The sequence below is a fragment of the Protopterus annectens genome, chromosome 1.part0 (genome assembly GCF_019279795.1).
Source record: "Protopterus annectens isolate FY-2018-M chromosome 1.part0, PAN1.0, whole genome shotgun sequence".
NCBI classification, from domain to species: Eukaryota; Metazoa; Chordata; order Ceratodontiformes; family Protopteridae; genus Protopterus; species Protopterus annectens.
In genome coordinates, this window is record NC_056725.1 from 1612267042 (window position 1) to 1612286358 (window position 19317).

The 19317-nt window shown below is 37.8% G+C and overlaps 1 protein-coding gene across 1 annotated transcript in view; it reads left to right on the forward strand.

The window, feature by feature from the left end:
- CACNA1I (calcium voltage-gated channel subunit alpha1 I) overlaps positions 1-19317 on the forward strand; it is a 3136920-nt gene that overhangs the window by 1198431 nt on the left and 1919172 nt on the right. The window contains exons 5-6 of the mRNA XM_044073362.1: positions 15888-16203; positions 19098-19190. Of these exons, the coding sequence (XP_043929297.1) occupies positions 15888-16203; positions 19098-19190 (409 nt within the window). The remainder of the gene's footprint in view (positions 1-15887; positions 16204-19097; positions 19191-19317) is intronic.

The window sequence follows — 19317 nt, forward strand, 5'->3', positions numbered from 1 at the left end:
CATTTGTATGCTTTTTTCCCACAAATAAAATAACAGTTTTCTACTTTGGTACTGATGCGGGTTAGCTCTGAATGAAACATTTTCTTGTCTATAACAGACAATTATTTATGCAAGACAGGATTTCTCTGCACTTCACTTAATGTTGTTTTCATTAAGCTCAAATATGAATCATAATTTGTGCTACAAATAGTGCTTTTATCTTTAGTTTTAATATAGCATTTATAAGATACAGTTATGTTACAGTTACTCCAACCCACTTGGAGTGTGTCATTTTTAAAAAAACATACAATTCCCCTCTGTGTAATAGGCAAATACAATGCAAGTTTGTCCTGTGATTTTACAGAACCTGTATCAAAGAGTAAATTTTCCCAAGTCTCATTTATCCCCAAGGGGACAGCGGACATCAACAATCCTCCATATGCTGTTGGTATGGCAGTACAAACCCAGCAATTTGAAATGTTCATAGTCTCTACATATACACGCTTCATAGCTAGGTATGTGTTAAAGTTTGGATGCCAGTCTATAGATAGTTCATCACGTTTCTCTACTTTCACTTGTGTGGTTATATGTAGGAAGAACCACAACAAAAGGAAAGTCAACACAATCATAGTCAATAAATGCATAGTTAGCAAGATGATTAAACAATATCTTCGGGGTTGATCTGTGTTTTTACTCATTTTGCTCTTGGCCATCCTGCCTTTGTTGTGTGTCAGTCACAAAATGTTTATCAAGCTGAAAATTCTTTACCGGTTTACAGTGCGTCAGGTGGACCCAGGACGACCTTTCAGCAACTTTGACTGCAGTAGGCGTCGCCAACAGTACCTGGTACGGTCCTTCCCACTTTGGACTCGCCCAATTCTTCCTCTTCGTGACCTTCAACCAAACCCAGGACCCCGGGGTCAGCACTGCTTCCAACGGTCTGGTCTGTCTTTTATCTGAAAAAGAGTTCAACTGCAAAACAGTTTTATTAGTTAACATTTTTCTTACGTAACTAGCTAATGAGCTGTCAGCCTCTAATTCTGCAGGCATGAGAGCTTTCCACTGTGGCACATAATATGCCCTTCCAAATATCACTTCAAAGGGGGTCAAACCCTTTACATTTGGAACTGTTCTCATGCTCAGCAGTGCCAAAGGCAAACAGCAAATCCAATTCTTCTGTGTATCTCCTATCAATTTCCTCAATTTGTTTTTTAAAATTCCATTGTACCTTTCCACCAGTCCTGCAGACTGTGGGTGGTAGGCACAATGATTTTTCAAGGAGATCCCAAAGTATCTCCCAAGTTGGTGAATCGTCTGATTCACAAAATGTGTCCCATTGTCACTATAGATTCTTTCCGGTATGCCAAATCTAGGAATTATTTCTTTTATTAGGGCCTTTGCCACTGTTGCTGCATCCGGATTTTTAGTTGGAAAAGCTTCTACCCATTTGGAAAACATGTCTATAATTACTAAACAGTATTTTTCCCTTCACATTTGTTCAGTTCTATGAAATCCATACAGATAGTATGGAACGGATATGGTGGTATAGGAAAACTCCCTTGCTTGGGTTTGAATGCTCCTTGTGCATGATGTTTATTACAGACATGGCATGCTGCACAAAATTTTTGTGTGTAATTTGTAAACCCATATGTTTGGAATATTCGATTTACTAACTGTACCATCCCCCCTGTTGAGACATGGCACTGCCCATGGCTCAACAAAGCTGCATATCTAAATAAATTAGACGGCAATATTGTTTTTTTCTCTTTGGAGATATACAGTCCATTTTCAAGGATTGCACCTCGTTTCTCCCATTTTTGTTTCTCAGCTTTTGTAGTTAATGTCTGCATCGTTTTTAACATTTCTAAATCTAAAATCTCAGAGGGTTGTAATTCCTCGGTTAAAAGTAAAATTTCTGAGTCTGAGGCTGCTTGCTTTGCAGCTGCATCAGCTTTTGCATTTCCTTTTGAAATTGCATCCTGTTGTTTTGTATGAGCTAAACATTTACAAATAGCTACCTTAGTAGGTAACTGAATGGAATCTAACAAGTTCAAAATAAGTTGCATGATTAATCGGTTTGCCAGTAGATGTTATCATTCCCCTATTTTTTCATTGTTGTGCAAAAACATGCACTGTAGAGAAAGCATACTGACTGTCAGTATATATGTTCACACATTTATCTTTCGCTAGAGTACAAGCCCGTGTTAAGGCTATCAGTTCTGCTGCTTGAGCAGACAGGTTATGCTGTAAGGGTTGGGCTTCTAAAATCTCTGTATCTGTGACTACTGCATACCCTACTAGATTTTTCCCTGTAGGACCCTTTCTGCATGAACCGTCCACATAAAATGTCACCTCGGCATCATCCAAGGGTATATCAGTAAGGTCTTGTCTGGGCAAAGTTATTTGCTCAATTTCCTGCAGGCAACTGTGTGGTGTGCCATCCACAGGAGTTGGAAGTAACGTTGATGGATTTAATGTTGTACAACGTTCAATTACCATATGAGGTTGGCTCAGCAGTATGGTCATACATGAAAGATGTCTAGCAGGAGATAGATATGCTATTTTCTCTTGCAGTAAAATTATCGCGACTGCATGAGGCACTCTCAATGTGAGAGGGTGGAACAACACTACTGAGGCCGAAGCCTATACTGCCATTGCAGCTGCGACTACTGCTTGCACACAGTGAGGCAATGATCGTGCCACTGGATCTAACTGTGATGAATAGTAAGCTATGGGGCGTTGCTTATCCCCATGCTGTTGCGTCAAAACTGACGTCATGTATCCCTGCTTACAATCTACGGTCTGAAAAAATCTTTTGTGGTAATTTGGAAGTCCTAAAACTTGTGATGAAGCTATCAATTGTTTTAGTCTGCAGAAAGCTGCTTCTGCTTCAGGTGTCCATTGTAATACATCTTGTGCTGCCATTGGTGTTTTATATATTAAATCAGCCAGTGGAGCAGATTCTAAAGCATAGTTTGATATCCAGCTTCGACAAAAATTAGTCGTTTCCAAGAAGGACATCATTTCCTTCTTGGTTGCTGGTTTAGGTGCCTGTAAAATCACTGTTTTTCTGTCTTCGTCTAATATTCTACCTTCATTGGATATTACATATCCTAGGTATCTAACCTGTTTTCTCCAAAGTTGTAACTTACTTTTGTTTACTTTGTGTCCTTGTGCTGCTAAAAATTTCAATAATGCTATCATATCTTCCCTGCATTGATGCTGGGTAGGGGCTGCTAGCAAGATGTCATCTACATAAAGTAGAATCTGACTACCTCCTGGTGGAGTAAACCCTGCCAGGTTGCTTGCCATTTCTTGTGCAAATATCGTTGGACTTTCACAATATCCCTGCGGTAGCCGAGTATAGGTATATCTTTTACCCTGAAATGTAAATGCAAACCAATACTGGCTATCAGGATGTATAGGTACTGAAAAGAAAGCATTGCTTATATCTACCACAGTAAAATATTTTTGTTGTGGTTTTAAATCATTCAACAAGGTGTGTGGGTCTGGCACCGTAGGTGCTCTGGGTATTATTGCATTGTTTACAGCTTGTAAATCCTGTACCATCCGCCATTCCCTGTTTGCTTTTTTAACAGGAAATAGAGGGGTGTTACATGGTGAATCAAGAGATTCTACCAGTACTCCTTCCTTGAGTAATGCTGCTATTATAGGCTTGATTCCTTGCTCTGCATCTTTCCTCAAGGGGTATTGTCTTTTTTGTGGTCTAAATGCTGATTTTGGTGTAATAGTTACTGGTCCTGCTGTTTGAATAAGTCCTACATCTGATTTACCTGTTGACCAAAGAATGTTTGGTATATCACACAAGGCTTTTTCTTCTTCTTCTAATAAGAATGCTAATCAGCTGTCTTCACTAGTTTGTAAGTGTACAGCTGGATGTGTCTGTGTTAGCCAATTCAATTTCTGTTTCTGTATTCCCTGTTCTGATAATTCTAAATCAGTTTGTTTTTCCCATCTTGTTACTTTTTCTCCTAAGTCTGCCCATCTCACATCCTTATTCTTTGTCAAGTTGACATGTGGTAGTCTATTAGATTTGTACAGTGTCATGAATTCCTGAGGTAGTGAACAGCTTACCACACTGTTTCCCTCAGTATCCCAATACAAGGTTCGTAATACTAATCTGTTAGTAGGATTTTTGAACAATTCTTGCTCATATTCTTTATCAGGTCCTGGCATGCTACAGTAGTATAGAGTACAATGTAACAAATGCTGTTGGTCAGTGTCAAGGGAGGGGGCCTTACTGATGGCTACATTCATCAGTTCTCCGGTTACTGCCCTGGACCAGTAGTAACTAGGTCCTGGCTGTACCAGTAAAGGTTTCACCCCCCGGTCGCACCACAAAAGTATCCATTTGTCTTTGTGCTTCCATACCCTGCATAGTGGGAACTACCGCTATGCCAAATACCTGCATAAGATCTCTTCCCAGTAGGTTTACTGGACATTTTGCAGAAACTACAATTTTACTTTTCTGAGTCATGCCTGAAACAGGGTCAGTTATTGCTATATCATGGGAGAGTGGCTCCCTATATAGCTGTCCATTTGCTGCTTTCACTAATATATAGTCAGGTGATTCAGAATATTCTGGTAACTTTGAAGGGTGTATCAAAGTTCATGATGCTCCTGAGTCACACAAGAATTTCACTTCCCTTCCTTCCACCAGAAGTGTAACTTCCGGTTTTGTGTCTGCCAAATAGAGCTCCAAGCTCAGTAATGCCAAATCTAAAATTTCACTTTCTTCATCCTCTACATCTATTTGCACTTCCTCTGTTCCTTCCACTACATTTACGTTTGCCCTTTGTTTGTTTTTCTTCCCTGATGATTTTTGATTTTCATCACTATCATATAGTCAGTCCTCATCATCTTTATTTTCTGTAGTCACCTTTTTATTTAGCCTGCAATCCCTTGCTAAATGTCCTTTCTTCCCGCACTTAAAGCACTCACCTTTCTTTTTTCTCTCTTCAAAATCTTCTGACCTTTTGTCAGATTGTCTATTTCCCTGGGTATTTTTCTTACCCTTTTTACCTGACTGTACTACAAAGTCCTCTGCTCCGTCTTCAGCTGTGAAGACCTGTGTCTTCTTTTTCTTTTTACTATTAAAGTGTCTTTCAGCATGTCTGGCATATTCAAGTAAGGCTTGTAGCCTACTTGTTCGATGATCTATCATATGCTTTGTAATAAAGCTACTGATAGGTGCAATGCAACCTTTCAAAAATGCATTTTTCAGTTGCTGTTCATACGAGGTATCATGTGTCTGATTTTCAGGAATAGCCATACCACTATGGTTATTGAAACATTCCAATAATCTACCATAGTACCCATCTACAGTTTCATTCTCTTGCTGTATGCATTGATTAATGCAAGTCCAATCTGCTCTAGGTTTCCATTTTTCAGAAATTCGGTCTGTAAGACCTTTGACTCTGTTGTCTAATTCTGCGTCACTATGTGGGAGTGGTTTAAGCTCTGCATTACGAGGATTCCAGGTGCCACAAATCATGTGCCAGTCTGGACCCACAATCTGTCTAACTACCTTTTCTACTTCTTCCCCATTTAAGTGGTAACTTAGTCTCATACCTTGTAAATCTTGTAAAAACTTTGTGTAATTAACTTTTGGATGAGGGATTCCCTCTGTAGCTTTCGAATATCTTCCGGTGTCCATGGTCTATATACTAGAAGAGTTGGGTCCTGCCCTTCCTGTCCTGCCTGAGGATTTGGTACCTCGATCAGTGGACAGATTTCTTCCTCACTATCTTCTAGTGTATTTTTCCCTATTTGATATAAGTCTGTGCCCCCTAGTGTTTTACGTGTCCGGGACCTAGTTTCAATAGGATCTCTAACAAATGGTTTTAGTACTCTTGTAACTTCAGGATAACGTGGAGGTGGACCAGCTTGTCCTCCTGCTTCATATCCTGAAAAGGCATTGGAGGGGCGGAGGGAGGGGCCGTCGCTATTACTGTATTACTATCCTCTTTGTCTAAAAATAATGTTTTTGCATTTTTAGTTTTCTGTTCCCTTCGGTTTACTTCCTCAATCCACCTGTGTGCTTGAGGAATGCCTAATGCTGTTTTTTTGCCTGACCTTCTGCGTCAGATTTAAGCTGCTTTAAAAGTTTAACTAATGAAATCTTGTTTAATTTACCATCAAACCCGTATTTATTAACCCATTTTGTATAATACCTTACATTATCAGTCCGTTGTAATTGCATATATTTTGCGTCATCAGTTAGGGGCGGATCTCGTGATTTTTTAGTGCACTGAGTTCCCATTCTAAAAAATGTTACGTAACCCTTTTCACCACGTGGTATTTCAGTTCCTTACACAGTTTATCTAGAATAACTGCCTACCTTATTCTGTTTCCCTGATCTCTGACAAAATATACAGTAATTTCCTTTTGTCCCTGATCTGTATAACAAATCTCTGACAATGACATTTACTGTAACCTAGTCCCTGATCTAAAACAGAAAAAAGGCAAATATTTTCCTACCTGAGCCTCCTGGGTTGACCAGTTCGAGACCGCTCTTCGGCCGCAGATCAGAAAGTGGCCAGCCTCTCAAGACGACAATTCAGTCGGAGGTCTTTGTGCTTCAAGAAGAACCATTTTGGTAACTTCTCCTGCGCAGTATTCGACCACCGATACACTCTGACCTGCAGCTTACCAAGGGAATTCCGGTTCAAGAAGGACCAAGCTGTTAAATAAAAACAAATGATAACAACACAGGAGGCTCAGATGCAAAAGTTTACTAGTGTACACCAGGAGGCAAAAAACCATACAAGTACAGAGTTTTGTCTGACATGATGCAGGAAATACACAATTTTATATAGTCTTACATTTAGGCTGTGCCCACCTTACTGACGTGGTTAGTCACAGGGCACCTACATCACTATGGTCTACAATATTCTATTCATAAGAAAAAGCTGATGTTATACATTTTAAAAGTTTTCCCATGGGAATAATACAGCCTTGCAAAGCACCTGGTTCATTATAATGTCTTTCTGTAAATGTTACTCTTCCAAGGTCTCAGGCTAGCTTGAATACAATGGTCGGTTCACTCTCGCAATACACTTCTTTGTTCCTGCAATTTTTACTTTTAGCAGCTGTGTCTTATCACTGATACATTCACAAGGTCAATTATCTCAGAGGAAGGAATAAGAATATTCAATGCTTTATACATTCAGTTTTCCTGACCCAGCAGATAATTATTAATGAAAAACATTAGCTTGCTGAGCTGGCTACTGCCAGGGTCAGAGTTCAAATACACTGCAGCTCCAAAGCTTCAAGCAACTACATGTAAAATCATTCTTATTGCCATATTGTAAATAGAATAAAATGCATTATATACTATTTGCTTTTAAACTAGCACTTTATACATGTTCAAATACATATTTTTCTAACACAAGGTTTACTGTTGGCTGTTTATGTTTGTCTACCTTAGATCCTCCCCATTTCCAATCATCCTCATATTAAGCAGTTTTTGTAAGGGTTGTTGCATATCTATCCACCTTGAAAACATGTGGCCCCTCCTTGGGATCTTAATTTGGTTTTGAAAAACTTACTGTTTTTTTATCATTTGAACTAGCTCATCTGGCTGAATTGAGGTTCGTGCAAACCAAAAAATGACCAGTAGATAGTGGATGCCATAAAAATTATATATTATTATTCCTGAGTCAAAACATCAGTCTACAAAAATACAAACCTGTTTCGGCTTCAAATTCACTAAGCCTTCATCAGTGTACTGATACAATGAAAAAACACACATTTATATACTGTGTCACTAGCCAATGAACCAATTACAGGTGTTCATTTAATCCTGCGGCAAAAAGCCCTCCCAGTTTAATGATCCATTTTCTCTCTTTTACATTCAACAACTCATGCCATCCAGATTTATTGTGTTTAATACCCAAAATGTTATCAATAATTATAAAGTGGAAAGAAGCTGTTTGATGAACTTCAGTGTGCTTATGTAGAGCATTTGTATGTTTCTTGTTGTTAATTTCACTGATATGTTCAGAAATTCTATATTTAAGAGCTCTAGACGTCTGGCCCACATAAAAGGCTGAGCATTGATAGGTGGTCAAATATATAACCCAGTCAGAACTACAGTTTGCAAAGAAGGAAATGTCATATACTATACTTGTATTTTTACTAGTAAAACTGTTGGTTTTTAATAATCTACTAATGTGTACAATGACCACATTGATAACAACCTATAGCAATTTGTCCCTGGATGGTACTCTGCAGTTTCTCCTTAGGTTGATATCTTCCTTGTTTATAATGATTAAAGAGGGACCCAAGGTTTCTGTCATTCCTAAAATTTGGTATATTTTATATACACAAATAATTGGAACTTAATGCGAAATGGGGCCAGAAGATGATGGGTTTTCATTTTAGATAGGTAATAAGTACCTTGCTCTTAGGTATTCGAATAGATTTAATAACAGTTAGTAATATCTTTATATATATATATATATATATATATATATATATATATATATATTTATATATATATATATATATATATATATATATATATATATATATATATATATATACTAATTGGCAGGATTATGACAATTATGTACCTAACTCACTTTTGGTCAGCAGGCTCCACATGAGTCAAGCGTTAATACTAATTTTCAATTTTTGTAGTTTTATATAGTTTTGTGCACTCTTGATCCATCAATAAAGCTTTTGAGTACACCATCATTATTACCACTACTAGGGAATAATTAGTCCTTATTATGGTTGATTTTTTATTGACCATTAGCTTATTTATATGGGATTAATTCCCTTGACCAGTCTGGCTCCAGGTCTGGGCTACCCGTTTGCCTAATAGTGCCAAGATTATTAAAATATTACTATTTTTAGTATTGTAATTGAATGTTGGGGGTTGATTTCCATTTTTGGAAGGTGGATTTATATTTGCCATGACTATATGGTTTTACCTATGGACATGAGCTATAGTGGACTCAGCACTGGTTGAAAGAAAGTAGGACTTAGCAGGACTACTACGTAACTGTTTATATATATCCATATGGATGTTATATAATCATTACAAAGATATAAGATTGGAACTAAGTGGTAAACCTAGACTGATATAGTCCTGGTTAGTTACCAGAGGTTGATATTGTCCACTTTTTGGTCAGTTATGGACATACATTCCAATAATTTTTGATACACATTTACCATGGAGATTTCAAATTTGATTAAGGGACTATCCTCCAATCGTGAGGACTTGGCAATTTTTGGCATAGAGATGTACTCTAATTCAGATAATGGGGCCACACAGGTCAATAGGAGTGATACATGTGAGGCTGTGTTTGCCTCTTTGACTAAACATATGCGTTCCCTCAGGAATAATGTATGGCATTACAAACTGTTTAAAGCTTATACAGTTAAAGGGGTAACACTCAGAGGCTTACGAGTCAGAGCTCAACCAATGGTGAGTAATCCTGACCAAGCTTTACTTCAGGAATGGAAGGAGGGACAGCACAAAACTACAATGCAATTTGTTGAGATTTTGATGGGTTTCCATGATAGAACTATTGATTCAGAAAGTGTTGCTATTACTAAACTAAGTGAACAAGCTAAGGAATTTGAGGGGTAACCCACTTATTCATTATGTCTTAAGAAACTTAGTACGGAATTGACTAACTTGGGAACACAACTAAAGGAAAGAAAAAAATTCTTAGGGATGTCACAGACTATGAACAAGGAGACCCTTTCTCTAGGGATAGTAGCAAGTATATCAGGTTTTCACAACCATTTAGGAATCCGGTTAAAAGAAAAAGAACCACATCAATACTTAAAAAAGCATCTGACACATCAGGGGATGATTCCCCTTCTGGGTATGAGGTAGAAACTATGGTATACACAGGCTCATCAGTACAAAAGAGGAGGATTTCCAGTAATTTGGAAGATTTAAACCAAAAAGTAGGAGGGGGGTAGAAAACATAGAAAGTGTAGTGAATATGGATGGACTACTGTAGAAGTTTGTACAGAAACATCAGTAGAAAATGTATTAAATATTTCATCATACCCCCTCTCCTCCTTGGAAGTAAGTATATTAAATAATGGCCTTTCATATATACCTGGTGGATTTGTTTATGAAGATTATTTTGTCAGAGATGTAATTGAGTTTTGTAGTACACTTAATCTTAAACTGTTTTTCCATGAGAAAGGTCACACTGATGTTCATGATCAGTTTAGATATCATAAATCTACATTTTCACCTCCAATGTACCCAAGTGTTCAAGCATTTTTACACTCGACACTTAGGGATCTCCACTTCAACTCTAGGAATGGTTATAAATGTCCTTGTCTTCCTTTCTGAACTCAAGAGTAAGGGAGAAAAGATTTGTTACCCTCTAAATGTCCGCAGGCAGCTCAGATGCTATCCGGACAAAATTCAAGCCTTCTGGAAAGTTGACCTGATGTTTGATGAAGATAAGAGGTAGGATAGACTTTCTCAACCCAGACTATTTCCAGATGATTTTCTCATGCTATTATGTTTTGTTATACTCACCATAGTAAGCCACTACCAGGCAGTTTTTCATAATATTTTTGAGTTCTTCAGTGGTTTTCTGGAAAGGCTGAACTTTGGAAACATTCTTCAGGCAGCAACATGATCCTCTGTACATACTTTTACAGACCACTACAAACTGCCCAGAACAGGCTTTGCTAGGGCCATTCTCCAGGGACTCTTGGATTCTTCGTCAGAAGCACAGCTGGCTCTAACAGCTCTATGTGCCGGTACCTCAAATCAGCAGCCCACGCTCTCAATTCTTCAAGTGAGAAGAGAAAAATATACTGTTTCTTCTCCTAGAACACCAACTAAGTGGCCAGATGCACAGCATGCACCCCCCCCCCCCCAAGCCCCAGCCATGCAGGTACCGTTTCTGGGCCTGCCCTGACACTCCTTACATACATTTAAAAAAAATCATCTAATTTTTTAAACTGTGGAAAAATGTTTTCTACAAATGTTAGAGTTTATACCCTGCCTTTATGGAGCACTATAGTACTCATGTATTAATTAAAATAAAAAAAAAAATATTCATTTAAACTGCAGCAAACTGCTTGCTGCAAGTGTAGCAAACAGCAGATAAAGTTTATCCCCTGCCTGCTTGGAGCACTATGGCACTAATATTTTCGGAAAAAAACTTATTGTATAAAACTGCACTGAGGTTTTACCACAAATGCAGGATCAGCTTTTAAAAGCCCGTATTCACTAAAAACTGATTTGGATGATGGACAACAGTGCACCACTAAACACATTGCACACAGGGCCATTGCCCCTCTCGTCCTACCCTAGCTACACATCTGTTCTTAGTTTACCTTTCCTCCTTCCTTATTCATTCTTAAGCTATGGCAATCAACCCACATAGCTTAGGCTTCTGCAATAGTGATCTAAACGTTGAACATAGTCCATTTGTGTAAGTAAACTTACCTTGACAGTAGATGTCAAAGCACATAAGGTTCTTTCGTCTTTTAATTTTTAAGGTTCTTACTAGAAAAGAAGCTGTGAGGTAATATGAAAGAAGAATCTGCTTGGTGAAAGACTGACAGTGTCTGTGACATTGTGCAGTGGTGTTGCATGACAAGAAAAAATATCAGTTCTCCTTGTTCTTGTCAAATGGTGTAACACCTTAACTCACTCCAAGTTTAATCTTGATGGTTGCATGAGCGCTCATAAACTTAAAGCAACCAGTGACAATTCCTTAATGCTTACACACTGAATGCAATCATTGAAAAAAATGCAACTTTGAACTTCACAAGTGAGCTTTACAGTGTTATTGTATTTATGAGGGAGTCAGTGTTTTTAAAAAAATAGGTCTATATGTTTGCTAATGACAGACAGTTTGAACAACCATATTTTTCCTAGCCATGTTCCCAAGGAATTTCCACTGGTAGATTTACCTCAGAAAAGGGGGAAAAAATCTGTCCAGAGAGCTAGTAGGACCTTGATCTTTGATTATCTTGGTTAGAAAATATCTATGTCTTTCAGGCTAGAATATGTGGTTATTAAGATACATAACAATTGGGATAGTACCTTCAAAGATAGACCCAGTAAGGGAAAACTGTATATGTGAACTAACAGCCCTATGGACATTGAGGATATATCTTTGAAAATTAACTGGACAATGAAAGGAATCCTTACTTTAACTGATATTTGATTATCAAAGGACAGTTCATTGTTGATGAAAATGCCTATTTTAACAACTTTGTTCCCTTTATAATACTAATTTCCCAAACGTGACTACATTTATTTTTTCCATTAACTCTAAGGTCATTGTGGAATGCAAGGTACTGAGTATCTAGTACTTCTTGGAGAATATAAGAGTCTTTGAGGGAATAAATAAGGGTAGGACTGTGTTGAACACCTTAGTAAGGCTAAGCGAAGCAGCATAAACAGCATCAGTCATACCTTTAAAATGGTATACTTAAGTAAAAATAACCTAGCATTCACAAAACCATACCGATTGGGACTGAGAGTCTGTATGCTACCTGTTCCACTATTGAGGAGACTGATTGACATCTGCTTCATTATTATTAAAGGTAATACTAGAGAGTCTAGCAGGATGATAATTACCAGGGTCAGTTACAACAATGCCTTTATTCAGAGGCACCACAAACACTGGTGTCCAGGAAGGATGAGATTATAAAGCTTCAATAGAGGTTATTGCAGTCATGTACTTTGTGCTAACAATAAGGTTCCTTGGTATGTTGTCTGGTTCTGTGGAACTGTTATCTTTAATCTTCATAATAGTTTCCAGGATCTGGCCCATAGTGCTAAATTTGACAAGCAGCATCAAAATGTTCAAGTCAGGGGAAATGTGCATGTGAAAGAGGGGGAAATTTAGCTAAATTTAGCAGCCAGGACATTTGCAATGGTTATGGTATCAGAATACTTAGTGACTTTCTCTTCAAATCTGGTCAGATATTCAGTATTGCTTCTAATGCTCCAAATATACTTGAAAAATATTTGTAATTACACCTTGAAACATTACTGACCTTCAATTCAAATTCAGCTTTTTTCTCTCTAATGATATGTATAAGATCCCTGCAGTCCTGCTTATAGTTCTCCTTTGGACTGATAATGGATTTTTTTTTTAATTTTGAATTTGAGCCTTGTAATTTTTTCTGCTACAGTAAAATTTGTCTATCTGAGAGTTGCACCATATGAGTTTACCCTGAGTTTCATACCATACTTATGCCTAACAGTTATTGACTTATCTATTCTCTGTTCATGATGTCTGTAAAAGTCATATCTAAATGCACTTCCTTTAAAGATCAGGTGAACAGGGATCAAAGTCCATCATACCTGCATCAGAGAATGTTCCTCCTGCTTTACCTACTTAATAAAATGTCCTCCAGTGACACAATGCATTGAAGCAGGTGGATGCTCCCTTATGTTTTGGTACATGGCTAATAAGTGGTTCAGAACTGTCATTTGGCTACTTAACTACTGAACTACTTCATGTTGTTGAGCAATTTGGCTTCTGAGCTTCTGAAGAAAAAGGTTAAAATGCATACACATCAGTACAAGTACATGGCCCTCAGCAGGACAGATGGATGATATTTCCAGAAATTCAACATCACTATAGTTAATGTATGCACTGAAATAAAAAAAATATATACTTCTAAAAAGAAATAACTCTTTAATGTGAGACCACAACAAGCAGAAAACAGTTTTTCTTTCTCTGTGTTGACCAGAAAAAACGCTAAGGGTGGTGCATTGGTAAGGCTGTTTAGCATCATTGTCTCACTGTGCTTATATTACTTGTTTACTTGTCAGTAAGTTTGCCTTCTTTGTGGAATTTTTGAGTTCCTTCTCTGTTGAGCCTAGCTTTATGCCAGGGTCTTTGGAATTTTCCCACATTGTAAAGATATGCTATCACATTGATTGCTAATACTTAACTGTTTGTAAGTGCATATCTGAGTGTGCTAACTATGCAATGGACAGGTATTCAAGTCAGGAATGGTTCCTGCCTTTCCCTTATTGCTCGATGCTGTACACTTCAGTCCCCACAGCCATGAAATGAATGAAAGCAAATGTAGAAAATAGATGGATGCAATGCTAGACCAAATGCCTTTCATGTTGGGTCAGCACACAGCTTTAGCAGAACATTTTGCTTGAATAGTTTTTCTTCCAGATGCACTGCTCTTCAACAAATTCTGCAATGAAATGTGGCTGGCAAGAGTAAATATTGCACTATAACCCCCTCAAGTGTTATCTAGTGAAATATCTTATGACTCACTGGGCCTATGTGGAAAACAAATGTAATAAATACATAATATGTAAGTGTGAGACGCCACCATTTATATCAGGTAAATTAAGCAAGGAAAGTATGGCACTGCCGTGCCTTTTAACTGTCTCCAATTTTGTAGGAAGTTCCTGATTTTTGCCCTGTCCTTGTAACGTTGTTGACTTTCTAGTAAATAACTGTAGATTACAGTTTGTTAGTATGTCAGATGTTAGAGTTTCATAGTTGTTATGGTTCTGAAAATGCATGCTAATGCAAAATCATTTGTTCAAAAACTTTTTAAGTGAATTACAGCAATATTTTAAAAGTAAAAAAAAAAAACAACCAAGCCCATGATCGAAATGAAACAGTCCAGAATAAAATTCACACCACAAATTTATTGTCTCAGGGATTTTATACTGGAACATGTTACAGGTAAGAATGTTTTTCTCCTAAAAACTAAACTGGTTTTTAAGGAGACTGTTTTTATTCTAAAATATAGAAACCTGACACCTACAGGTTTGAATAAAGAATGTAGCTGGAATCCCTTTTGTAAAATAGGTAGTTTTTTATTGGTCAATTGCTCTATTGATGTTAATTGTTTGTATTATTTAATGGTGTGTTTTATTGTGATTCATTAACTCCTAGAATGCTTTTTGTTTGAGGTGCTAGAGCTGTGTTGTTTTTTTACTGGCGATAAATTTGTGGTGTTAATTTTATTCTGGACTGCTTCATTTTGATCACGGGCTTGGTTGTGGATTTTTATTTGCTCTTATTTTTTGTGGGGTTTTTTTTTTGAATATTTTAAAAGTTATCTGTAAACTTGGGCCTGCGGTGGTGGTGCTGCGGTAGCATTGCCGCCTCACAGTAAGGTGTTGTCCTGTTTGATTCTCAGCTAGAGCGTCTTCTGTGTGGAGACATGTGTGAATGGGGGTACCTTTGTTGAAGGTTGTGCATCAGGGCTGGCAACTCGGCATGTAAAAATCTACTGCCAATCATTAGCGGACCTGAGTTCCGCTGTGGCGACCCCTAACCGGGAAAAGCCAAAAGACACAACAACATCTGTAATCTTGGGCTTCTCCAGAATTCTTGAGCAAAGAAATTGAGAGGTGGGCATCACTTCATTCTTTCTGATTTTAATTTTACTGGGATGCACTTAAAAGTATCTCTTCAAACCAAAATATAGATGGAATGCAGAAAAAGAAAAGCAATGCCTAACAGCCATTGATTTTTCTTGTATAAATTGTGCTTATCTGATACAAGTCATTTAAACTGAAAATTTTCATTACCGGGATTAAATATACTGAACACTAGCTCCATTACCTTAGATGAGTTAATAAGCACATGCATTTTTAGTTGAGGTATTTCGTAGCAGGGATTTTGTAACTGAACTCATCCTGACATGTTCTTGCTAATCACAAGGAGAACAGTTTGTTGAGCCACTAACAGACAATGCTACGTAAGTATTGAAAAGGCCATGAAAATCCTAATGAAAATCGATAGTTTACTTTTAAAATCTTGACTAAACATTTACTAATCAGAAATATCAGTATATTTGCTAACTAAAGTACTGGTTGTTAAACTGAAGTTGTTCATTAAAATGAAAGAGTAGCACAGATACTTATTTTCTTCAACTGCACTTTTTTTTAGATACAATGGTGTTACCCTTCCACCGTATTATCAGCCTGACAAAGATGAGGAAACTCCATTCATTTGTTCACTGCCTGCCGACAATGGTATCATGACCTGTAATGACATCCGGCCACTAAAGGAAGATGGGCACGAGTGTTGTTTGGACAAAGATGATTACATTTACTACAACTCCATTGGGCAAGAGCTTAATGTCAGTGGGGGCTGTGTCAACTGGAATCAGTATTACAATGTCTGCCGCAGCGGGACCTCCAATCCTCATAAAGGTGCCATCAACTTTGATAACATCGGGTATGCTTGGATTGTCATATTTCAGGTAAACTGTTGTTCTTTTCAAAGTTATGACATCTGTTTGTTGCTGTTATTTTGTCTATTTTAGCTTTAGGTGAAATACCTGCATCAGATTTTTTTAAGGTAGAAAACATTTAGGACACTAAAATTATCAAGAAAATTCATGTAGTATTTTTATGATGTGGTATAATGTAATAAAAAGCCACTTTTTGATTCAGAACAGTTATTCTTTTCTAAATGTTTTACCATATCTCTAACATTTTTACCATTTTAAATCATTAATGTGGTATTCATAACTGAGAAAACACCTTGAGTAATTCATACTGTATAAGCCTTCATGTAAAAGGATGCCACCAGCCTATTGTGTAATGTAGGACTTCTCCCAGGCAATATGTTCATATTCTGTGTGCAGTAGATCATTCAGAAACTCTGGTAACTGTTATAGCTATTAAACAAATATATGTCTGTTTCAACCAATGTACCAATCCATGAGATGATGTGTATTATGAGATTTTCTGAGATTTTAATGTTTCATTTATGTGGCTAATTTAGGCTGAAGTGGATCAGATAATCAATACATCAACCAGGGGTGCAACCATACTGGATCTGTTCCTCACTAATATGGGAAAGTGCTGCATACCCCCCTACTGTAATGCCTTCCCTGTTAAGGTCAGACCACAGAATGGTCTCCTTTGAAGTAAAAATAAAACCCGGACCTCCAGCTAAACTGGAAATATTCAGGAAGTATTCTAAGGCTAACCTCCTGCTGTTAAGTGAGAACCTGGCAGAATTTCAAGCCCCTGTAAGCCTGAGAACACTTCTGACTATGCCGAAATGTTCACAGAAACCCTGTACAAGCATGTTAATAGCTGTATAGAGGCAGCTGCACCCACCAGGAAGAAGTACAGAACTAACTCAAAAAACAATTCACACTAGTGGAATTACAAAATCAATTGGATTTATAAAAGGAGGAAGAAAATCATGGCAAAAATTCGGAGGTGCATAATATTATCCTTTGGGAAGTCATCCATCCCTGGTAACTATCATATTGATAACACACCTCTTAGATATGACCTAGTAGTCAGAGACTTAGGAACACATATAGATAGTAATATAGCCTTTGATCATCACGTGTCTACAGTGGTGAGGAAATCATTCTATGTTGCACAACTTATAAACAAAGGTATGGCATCTAAGTCCAAGTAAGTCATTGTTCCACTGTATTCGGCATTCATCAGACCTATCATTGAGTACAATGCCCCCTTTGGTATGTACCTAACCAGGCACATCCAACAACTGGAACATCCACAGAGGTTCCTCATTAAAACAATACAGGGCATAAGTAATATGTCCTATGCAGACAGCCTCAAGGCCCTATCCCTGTATTCTGTCTCCTACAGGCTTTTGAAGGGAGATCTATGCCTGGCATACAGGGCATTGTCAGACCCCACTCTGATGACCTCCTGCATATCCACAAGAGAAACAGCACCAGAATTACCCATTCTAAAGACTTAAACCTTGCCTGTGATATAAATAGGACATGCTGGAGAGATAGGTATGTATCCCAGAGATTTCCCCGTCTCTGGGACAGGCTCCCCATCCATGCAAAGCAGAGTTCTTCCCAAAACCAATTCAAGTGTAACTTGGACAATTGGATAGTGAACAGAAAATTCATCCCTGGTTTGGCACCTATGTCTCTAATGGACACAGACAACCTGTAAATGGTTCATCTTCCAGACCCCTGCTTGTAAATGTTTCTTCACCCAAGCCCCTGCTAACACTTATCAAGGGTATCAGAACTCGTCAGAGATTTGGGATGCATGGCTAGGCTTAAGATGGCCCTTGTGGTCATTAGCCTAGTAAACACCTATGAACCTATGAGCCTAAGTAAAAACGATAAGTATACATATACCCTTACTAATACTAGGAAGTTCACAGAAGATTCATAGTGAATCTTGAAAAGATGCTTAGAATACTTAAATATATTTAGAACATTAATGCAAAAATATTCCATCCATGCATCCTCAACCCATTTTCCCATTTTTGCACATGGGGTCTGGACATTACTTCAGCAGTGACAATTATCTCAAGACAAGGTTTACACCACCAGATGGCTTGCCCTGCTGTGGTAGTTCATTTGCACACACACACTCACCTATTTCCAATTTAAAGTGTCCGATTCACCTACTGCATGTCTTTAAAATGTGGGAGGAAACCAGAGCAGGCAGAGGAAGACCAGATGACCACAGAAAAGACATGCAGACTCTCCTCAGAAGGCACCTCAGCCAAGAATCAAACTGGAGGACCTCTTGTTGTGAGGCACCACCTCAGCCATCTCAAAAAATATTCTATGAAGGAAATTCAGATTTGTTACCTGAATGCACATTTCAGACAAGAATATGTGAGTGCAATACCTTCTATTACTCTAATTACTTTTTCCATTTTACATTAGAGTTATATTTCTTTGATTTATTTTGGCACATTGGAATAGCATCTTACAACTTAACTTTTGCCAATAGATCGCAGTTTGACTTTACAACAACATTTAGAATGTAGTCAGCCATGGTTTTGCAGTAATTTCAGGCATTTGCATGAAGACTCACTTGTACATTCATTCACTCATATGGCATCTTCGAGTAAGGGGGAGCTCAAAATTAGTCATGTCATTTACCTTTACAAGCAAGCTGTAGTGTAACTGATACAGCATGGCCGACTACAGCCAAAGTCCTTTACCTGATATTAGTATGCATGTCTCTTGATAAAGAAAGATGTAGGCTGATAATGTAGCACCCATCCCTGTCTACTAAAATGACAGCAGTTCCTATATGAGTATATATCTTTTCAATTAACTAACTTAAGATATCTGCCATGTAGGTAAACTATTCTGCAAGCATCATTCATCTTTTGCTCTCTTTATAGGTCATAACTCTGGAGGGCTGGGTTCAGATAATGTACTATGTGATGGACGCGCATTCCTTTTACAACTTCATTTACTTCATTCTGCTCATTATAGTAAGTATTACTGAAATCAGAACTACTACAAATATTAAAAATGTTGGTGTTTGTGCTGTTTTGCAAAAAAAATGCACTCGAGGGGAATTGCATTGCTGAAGCACTTACTGAAAGTCGGAAGCAACTT